This window comes from Lolium rigidum, chromosome 7, assembly GCF_022539505.1.
Source record: "Lolium rigidum isolate FL_2022 chromosome 7, APGP_CSIRO_Lrig_0.1, whole genome shotgun sequence".
Taxonomy (NCBI): Eukaryota; Viridiplantae; Streptophyta; class Magnoliopsida; order Poales; family Poaceae; genus Lolium; species Lolium rigidum.
Genome location: NC_061514.1, coordinates 173,117,140 through 173,125,670, shown reverse-complemented (window position 1 = coordinate 173,125,670; position 8,531 = coordinate 173,117,140). Strand labels below are relative to the sequence as shown.

The 8,531-nt window shown below is 51.4% G+C and overlaps 1 protein-coding gene across 1 annotated transcript; it reads left to right on the top strand.

Annotated features, from left to right (window-relative positions):
- The first annotated feature begins 2,623 nt into the window (after positions 1 to 2,623).
- LOC124674578 (glutamate receptor 3.4-like) lies at positions 2,624 to 7,258 on the top strand. The gene is made up of 4 exons (XM_047210621.1): positions 2,624 to 3,274; positions 4,319 to 5,980; positions 6,063 to 6,466; positions 6,560 to 7,258. The coding sequence occupies exons 1-4, from the start codon at positions 3,016 to 3,018 to the stop codon at positions 7,121 to 7,123; spliced, it is 2,889 nt and encodes a 962-aa protein (XP_047066577.1). The 5' UTR covers positions 2,624 to 3,015; the 3' UTR covers positions 7,124 to 7,258.
- Positions 7,259 to 8,531: the final 1,273 nt, after the last annotated feature.

Below are 8,531 nucleotides of genomic sequence, written 5' to 3'. Positions count from 1 at the left end.
TTAAACTTTGTTCTATTGTAGTGCTGGTACTACAATGTGTAAGATATAGTAAAAAAAAAAAACAATGTGTAAGAAAGAAGGATGAACATCAGGAAAGTTGCCCCTGCCCTCCGCTCGGCGACGCACTTCTTGGTCCCGTGGCTTGGCTAGGCCTCGTGCTTCTCCTCCTGGTGGCTATTGCCCGCCCATCTGGGCCCTGCACCGACGGCAGGTCCCTCCTCTCCGGCGCCCGTGTCGCCACCTCCTCCACTCTTTTCAGCCTCATGTCCCCCTTGTTAGCTGCTACAGCGAGCTTCTTCGCTCGATTCCTATGCCTCGTTCCTCTCCTTTGTGCCGGAATTTCCCCTCTAAAGCCAGGTTAGCGAGTACTCGAATCATCTTTGCGGTTGGCTTCTGTGAAGTGTCCTCCCTCCTTCGAGGCTTCCTTCCCGAGAAGGGCGAGCGGATGGCGGTTTTCTCGTTTGGCATCCGTTTTGGCTGAATCTCCTCGCTCTCTTGCTTCGGTCTCCCCTTCTTTTGGGCTTCCTCCCCCAAAAGAGCGAGTGGGCGTCATCGACAAGAGCGGCAACCATATAGTCAGGCCCGACTGGCTTGATGCGGAGGGGTCGCATCTTGCAAAAAGTGGAGTTCTTCGTGCCCGGTTTGTGTTGCATGTGTGGTTCTTTCTCTAGTCCGAAGCCGGGTTAACAAGTTCTTGCCCCATCTCCTCGGCTGTTCTCGTCTCCTAGCAGCGGGTCTCCCTCCTCCTGGGCTTCCTCCCCCTTGAGGGCGAGTGGAGGGTGCTTGCTAGGGCGGCATCCTTGGTCTCGGATCTCCTTGTTTTCTTTTCGTGGTCCTCCCTCCTTCCGGGCTTCCTTCCCTTGAAGGGCGAGTGGAGTTCTGTGGCAAGAGCGGCAACCAAATAGCCACACTCGGTTGGCTTGATGACGACTACAGATGTTGAGCTACTGCCCTATTAGCACACGTTCGGCAAGCTTGGATCCTTGGTGGTATATCTCTATGTTGTTCTTGTAGTTCTGGCTTGTAGATGGCAAAGGCTCTTGGTCACTTTATACTACCCTGGTGCTAGATTGTAGTAGCTACTTTATGTTCTCTCTTCCCCCCCGTGTAAATTCTTCATCAGTTGTAACAGAAACTTGGCCCTGCCGGGTACTTTCGAGTGGAATGAAACAAGCGGTGGGCATTAGTTCCCCCCCCCCCCCGTCAATCTCGAAAAAAAAAACATCAGGAAAGTTGGTTAAGTTAGACATTTATGTAAGAACATCCTGAATTAATATACATTGTTCTTTTGTTCATGATAACTGATTTGTTCCTGTTCTCACTCAATTCTCAACCTGCTCTCCTGATCCATAATAATATCACCCAAATATTGAATAATTCTGTTAGGAATACGCAATCTTTGTTGATGGAGAGACTGAGACCGGGAACCCTACAAATTAATCATGATAGAATCACATGTAGCATCTGAACTTATTTTTGACAGGCATGTCATATCCGACTGAAGAAAGACAAACACCACCAGATTTTCGAAGTATACATAAAGATCACATGCCGTTCTCTTCTCTTATCCTCCACCCGGAAACCAAAAAGAAAATCCATATCCTCCTACTACCCACCAGCCACTGTGTGCTTTCATTGGCCATCTATCGATCGACACTTGCACTGCAGGTGTACCAGTCAGAAGATTGGCTCAGTTGACTTCCCATATCATTTTCTAATTATGTTCACGGTGCCATCTCCCAGCTACTACCCTGACGCCATCAGTACTAATTAGTAAAGTAACTCTGACCAAGTTGGTGATTGTCTTATGCACTGACAGCAAACAGATACAGCCTGCCTAACCCAACAAGGTGTGAAGATGACAAGTCTGGCATATGTAACGTCAGTTATTGTTTTGCACGAGTACATCGAAACATGAGACATTGGACGGCTAAAACAACCGGTTTCATGCACCAGTTGAGCTATTGGGGGCAGCAGAGAGCACATGCATCTCCATATCTATCTATCTAATCAATCTATGTATGTATGCATGTATGAGGCTACGGAGCATAGTATCTTGCTTGCGCAATCAACAAAGTGGAGCGGGCAGCTTTATTCGGCCAAGTGAAACGGCCCCAGAAAAGCCAAAGTGGTAATCACTAGCCTTTGTTCCCTGAGAAAGATGGCTCTGTATGCTTCCATGCCAAGCCACAGCCACAGCCACAGCCATGCCAAACCAGAGAGGCTCGATGACTAGTAGTTACTGTTGTTGAGAACCGAAGCAGATAACTGCAATTGTTTGTTAAACCAAAGTAGCACCCGTTTCGGCATAATAGCTGTGCTGTAACAGTGGTTAGAATCATGCGTTGCACTGCTCAGGTGATGTGAAACTGCTTGTCAAAAAAAAGTGGTGATGTGAAACTGTAGAGGGAATGCCTTTTGTAGCAGATTGATTCTCGCTTACAGTGGAGACGTACCGGTGAGTAGATTCGCCGTCGTTCTCCCAGCTCGCATCTCTGGTTGCTTGATTCGATCACCGGCACGTTTTGCTCGAGATGGTTAGGGAGGCAGAGCAGTCAGCAGCATAGTAGTCCTGTGGCGTCCGGGGTCTCCGTCACTTCTCTTTTCTGTCTTTTGTTCTCCGTTGCGGAGACTGAAGGAAGAGTCGTCTCCATCAACTTCGCACTTGGTTGTGCCGAACTCGCCGTCCCAAGTATAGGAGGAGTAGTAGTCTGGTACTGTACGAGTCCATCTGAGCCGAGTGTTGCTCTACTTGTACTCTCCTCCGCACTGCTCTCCTTCGCCTTCCGCGCCACTGCTTTTCCCCGGCCGTCGAATCCTTTTCTTGCTGAGTTCCTCACCGGTCAGAATAAACGTCGGTTTGTCATCTTGCTCCCCTCGATCCTCTCCACTCCGCTCTTCTTTCTGTCGATCCCTTCCTATGGCTAGCTCGGGTGGAGCACTTCTTGCCATCGTCTTCCTCCTCCTCCTCCGTTGATTCCTCTCCCAGGCGATAGCCGTCGCTGGTTCCTGGAGATGGCGAGCTCGGGCTCGGCTCTACTGCTCCGTGTCCTCTGCCTCTGCAGCGTCCTGCCGCTCGCCCTCCCGGCCAGGCCGGCCAACGTCACCATCGGCGCCCTCTTCACCTTCGACTCCGTCATCGGGAGCTCCGCCAGGGCCGCCATCGACCTCGCCGTCGCCGACGTCAACCGCGACGCCGCCGTCCTCAACGGCACGCACCTCACCGTCTTCGCGCAGGACACCAAGTGCAGCGGCTTCGTCGGCACCATCCAAGGTACCACCACCACCATTCTTCTTCTCTTCCTCCTAGCTCCTACTCTCGTAACAAACTGCGGTCAAGCGAGTAATTGTATGGCCTAACTGCGGTTACAAGTACGATCCATTTGCAAGTTGCAATATTGCGGCGAGTTATTGGCCTGTATGGTCCGACTTATTTATCTGTTTGTTGACTCTCGTGGAGGTGGATCCAGCATAGATTTCTCCACACGAGCATTGCGTGACCATTTCGGTCCCACAAAATAATTCGTCATATATTTTTTTTTCTTCTGACAAGCTAAACAGATTACATGTCCCGTGCTTTGTCATGGCGGTGTCACAATTCGACTTGATCACATTCCACATTTTCATTGTTTTCTTGACAAGCTATATATTTTTTGGGTTGTAACTATTTTTTGATCGATTGAGAAATAGCTTCATTCTGAATCATGTGATAGATGATATCACGTTGCAACTCATGTTGCAATTGATGGCTACCACAAATCACAAAGAATTTTTTTTAGTTACAATCCTAGTTGTATTTTTTTTAGTTACAATCCGAGTTGATGCTGCAGTTGTATCACGTACTCTAACGGTTCAGATAAGTTTTTTAGTTGCATTTTCTTTTGCAACTAAAAAATCCTAGTTGCAAAGTAATTGAAAAAGTTCAACCTAACTTACATCTTATATATATGAATCACGGTGCAATCGAATGATGTAGAACTTGACTGAGCACGAATTTAATTATCAGAACTATCAAATCCTATTTTCTTGACAAGCTAAACGGATCATTGCATTTTTTTGTGTGCCAATCTACCAGTATTGATTATTTAAACATGAAATACCAGTATTGATTTGGATTGAATAATGCTTCTCATTGGCAAATGCTACTCCCTTAACTTAGTTGCCACTAATATAGATTATTTAGATATATTTTAATTCTAGATATATCTAATTAGTGGCAAGGAATATAATTGGGAGGGAGTACTCCAATCAATCAACCATGGAAGAAGAGTAGAGCTTGAGCAAGACGCTGACCTGTAGTATTCTCGATGGTGTGCAGCGCTGCAGCTGATGGAGAAGGAGGTGGTGGCGGTGGTGGGCCCGCAGTCGTCGGGGATCGCCCACGTGGTTTCGCACGTCGTCAACGAGCTCCACGTCCCGCTGCTCTCCTTCGCCGCCACCGACCCGGCGCTCGCCTCCGCGCAGTACCCCTACTTCGTGCGCGCCATCCGCGGCGACGACTCCTCCCAGATGGCCGCCGTCGCCGACATCGCCACCTACTACGGCTGGAGGGAGGTCACCGTCATCTACGTCGACAACGACTACGGCCGCGGCGGCGTCGACGCCCTCGGCGACGCGCTCGAGGCCAAGCGTGGCAAGGTGTCCTTCAAGGCGCCCCTCCCTCCTGACGCCGACGCCGCCGCCGTCGTCGACCTGCTCGTGCAGGTCAGCATGATGGAGTCCAGGGTGTGCGTCGTGCACGTCAACCCGGACTCCGGCCTCGCCGTCTTCGCCGCCGCGCGGTCCCTCGGCATGATGGCGTCAGGCTACGTCTGGATCGCCACAGACTGGCTCGCCGCCGCCGTGGACTCGAAGCGGCCGGCCGATCATAGGATGATGAGCCTCATCCAGGGGGTGGTCACGCTCCGCCAGTACACCCCGGACTCCGCCGCTAAGAGGTCGCTCAAGTCGAGGTTCGCCGCCGGGCAGCTGAACCGGAGCGCGGCCGTGAACGCGTACGGGCTCTCTGCGTACGACGCCGTGTGGATGGCGGCGCGCGCCATCGACGAGTTCCTGGACGACGGGGGGGACGTCACCTTCTCGGCTGACCCGAGGCTGCAGCAGGAGGTGAACGGGAGCAGCACGCTGCGGCTGGACTCGCTCAGGGTGTTCGACCAGGGGGAGCTGCTGCTGCAGAAGGTGATGCTGGCCAACTTCACGGGCGTCACCGGCGACGTGCGGTTCTCCGCGGGCGGAAAGAGCCTGGTCGACCCCGCCTACGAGGTCCTCAACGTCGGCGGCACGGGCGTCCGGCGGGTCGGGTACTGGTCGAACCACTCGCGCCTGTCTGTCGCCGCGCCCGCGCCCACTCCAACTACCAGAAACAACCGCAGCATTGATCCGCAGCGGCTGTACAGCGTGGTCTGGCCGGGGGAGACGACGTCGCCGCCGCGCGGGTGGGTGTTCCCGAACAACGGCCGGCTGCTGAGGATCGGCGTGCCGTACCGGACGACGTACAAGCAGTTCGTCTCCAAGGACAGCAGCCCCGACGGCGTGAGCGGGTACTGCATCGACGTGTTCAAGGCCGCCGTGGCGCTGCTGCCGTACCCTGTCCCCTTCTCCTTCATCCTCTTCGGCGACGGCGTCAAGAACCCCAGCTACGGCGACCTCGTCAACAAGGTGGCCGACAACTATTTCGACGCGGCGGTGGGCGACGTGTCCATCGTGACCAACCGGACGCGGGTGGTGGACTTCACGCAGCCGTACGTGGAGTCCGGGCTGGTGATCCTGTCGCCGGTGAAGCAGAAGAGCTCCAACGCGTGGGCCTTCCTCAAGCCATTCACGCTGGGGATGTGGGCCGTCACCGGCGCATTTTTCCTCTTCGTCGGCAGCGTCATCTGGGTCCTCGAGCACCGCTTCAACCCCGAGTTCCGAGGATCCCCACGCCAGCAGCTCGTCACCATCTTCTATTTCGGCTTCTCCACAATGTTCTTCGCCCACAGTACGTGATATATAAGCTTCTTCTTCCATTCATCACATTCTCAAGAAGCTTTGATTAACTAGCGACGCCGGTCAATCTGCAGGGGAGAACACTGTGAGCTCGCTGGGTCGTTTCGTGCTCCTCATCTGGCTGTTCGTGGTGCTGATCATCAACTCCAGCTACACGGCGAGCCTGACGTCGATCCTGACGGTGCAGCAGCTGTCCACGGGGATTCAGGGGCTGGACGGACTCCTCGCCAGTGCCGACCCCATCGGCTACCAGGTCGGATCCTTCGCCAAGAGCTACATGATGCAGGAGCTCAACGTGCCGGAGTCCCGACTAAAGGAGCTCAACATCGACCAGTATGCCAACAGCCTCAGGCTCGGCCCGCACAACGGTGGCGTCGCCGCCATCGTCGACGAGCTCCCCTACGTCGATCTATTCCTCTCCACCAACTGCCAGTTCAAGACTGTCGGACAAGAATTCACCAAGAGCGGATGGGGATTCGTAAGCATCCAAATACTCTCTGGTTTCTGCATCCATGGCTCTGCTTTCTTCTTCGAACCCTTCTGATTCGGTCGATCACCTGATGCATAACAGGCGTTCCAGCGGGACTCGCCTCTGGCGGTGGACCTGTCGACGGCGATCTTGACGCTGTCGGAGAACGGTGACCTGCAGCGGATCCACGATAAGTGGCTCAGCCCGGGGCAGTGCGCGTCGTCGACGGGCACCAACGTCGCCGTCGACAGACTGAACCTCAGCAGCTTCTGGGGCCTCTTCCTCATTTCCGGCATCGCGTGCTTCATCGCGCTGCTCGTCTTTTTCACCAGGATACTGTGCCAGTACGGCAAGTACAACCAGGGCGTCGACGAGGTGACGGACGAGGAGTCCCCGGTGAGGCGACCGGAGCGGATAAGGAGCATCAGGGATCTGATGGCGTTCGTGGACATGAAGGAGGAAGAGGTCAAGAGGGCCATCAGGAGGAAGCCCAGCGACGACCGCCGGGATAGGTCCATCGCCAGCTCCGGCGGGGCTTCCTCCTCTCCCCGTCCACGGTGTAGCCAGCTGCTCTCTCCCGGTAGCCTAAATGGATTAACGGTGATGTTGATTACCCAAGCTGCGGCGCAAACGAAGTTTGGTGCAGCTGCTGAAACGATACTGTAATGTAATTGCTAATTAGGCAGTGTTGATATGCATACTCTTACAACATAGTACGTTGACTATGGTATAGGTAGATTAGATTTAGGGTTAACTCCTATTACAAGAATTGGATTTCTGCAGAAGGGGGCATTTTTTTTTCGTTTTTCTTTTTGTGGACTCGCTAAGCGTTAGAGAGAAATCTCACTATCCGATCCATGCAACATTTTTTTCTTGAAATGCAACACCCTCGTACAAAAATTTGTTTTGTGCATGTGTACAACTTGTATAAAGAAGCTGCAATATTTCGAGCAAACCTTGGTAGCAGAAAAAAGTATGTAATAAATCCCCATTTTGGTTGCAGCAAAACTTTTTAAAAACTATTTGGAACACAAAGAACCAACAGATCCAACATATGCATCAACGACCCAACATTTCAAACATATTGCATGGGGGAAATCTCTTTGTCCCACATACCAAGAAATCAATGCAACCTTTTACTCGTGGGTACACAACAAAAGCGATAGATAGTCGTGGTATTTCAAAAGACCATTGGCAACATTTAGAAATCTGGAAAATCACAGACCTCCACCATCGCCCATAGAGCCAACGTCATGCACCGATTCAACCTTACTAGCCACGAATCGCCATGATGCATGACAAGGGTAGCCATATCGGCTAAAAGCCCTACCAATTCCCTCACGAAAATAGTCATCTCTCGCTCCGGTGGCATGTCCTTCACCGAAGTCGAGGATGTGGTGGCATCAACTTGCCCTAGAGGATCAGCGCCGTTGCTCCAATGCTCGAAGGGGCACCATACATGGCTGACAAGTAGCATGCAAAGGAGTTGCAGCGAGTCGCGCAAAAGATCTACAATTGAAAGGACACGAATGTCGCTAGAGTGGGTAAATATGAGATTTAAAATAATTAAGGTATTGGCTTGAAGAAATATAGAATCAAACTATCATTTAATTTGCCAAGCACAAAATTATATATACTAGGCTCAACTATGTGCACCAACAACTTATGCTAAACAACTATGTGATATCAAGATATATATAACTTTAAGCATGTATGTGATCTCAACAATCTGTGTGTACCAATTCGTTGGGACTCCAGAGTATTGTAGCAATCGCATTTTCCCCACAACGGTGACTCGAGGGTTAAAATCGAACTCTCGGGTAATTGGCTTAGAAGCTGAATTATTCTTTCTCCTCTTCTAGCAACTCCGCAAAATAAAGTTCTTCCCTTGTGTCCCCAACTCCACCATGTGGTTGTCAAGCACAAAGTTTCGTATTAGTAATAGGAAATACAAGTAAGAAAATAAAATAAAGTAAACTAAACTAAATAAAAATAAGTAAATGCTAAGGGTATTTGGATTTTGTGTGTGTGTATGTAGAGATACTATTTTTTCGGATTAAATAATAGTAGAAAA

Bases quoted from the DNA above. Each gene is read 5' to 3' on its own strand.
- LOC124674578 (XM_047210621.1), top strand. From the start codon at position 3,016: ATGGCGAGCTCGGGCTCGGCTCTACTGCTCCGTGTCCTCTGCCTCTGC. The intron at 3,275-4,318 runs GTACCACCACCA...GATGGTGTGCAG, and splicing joins CTTCGTCGGCACCATCCAAG to CGCTGCAGCTGATGGAGAAG. The intron at 6,467-6,559 runs GTAAGCATCCAA...GATGCATAACAG, and splicing joins CCAAGAGCGGATGGGGATTC to GCGTTCCAGCGGGACTCGCC.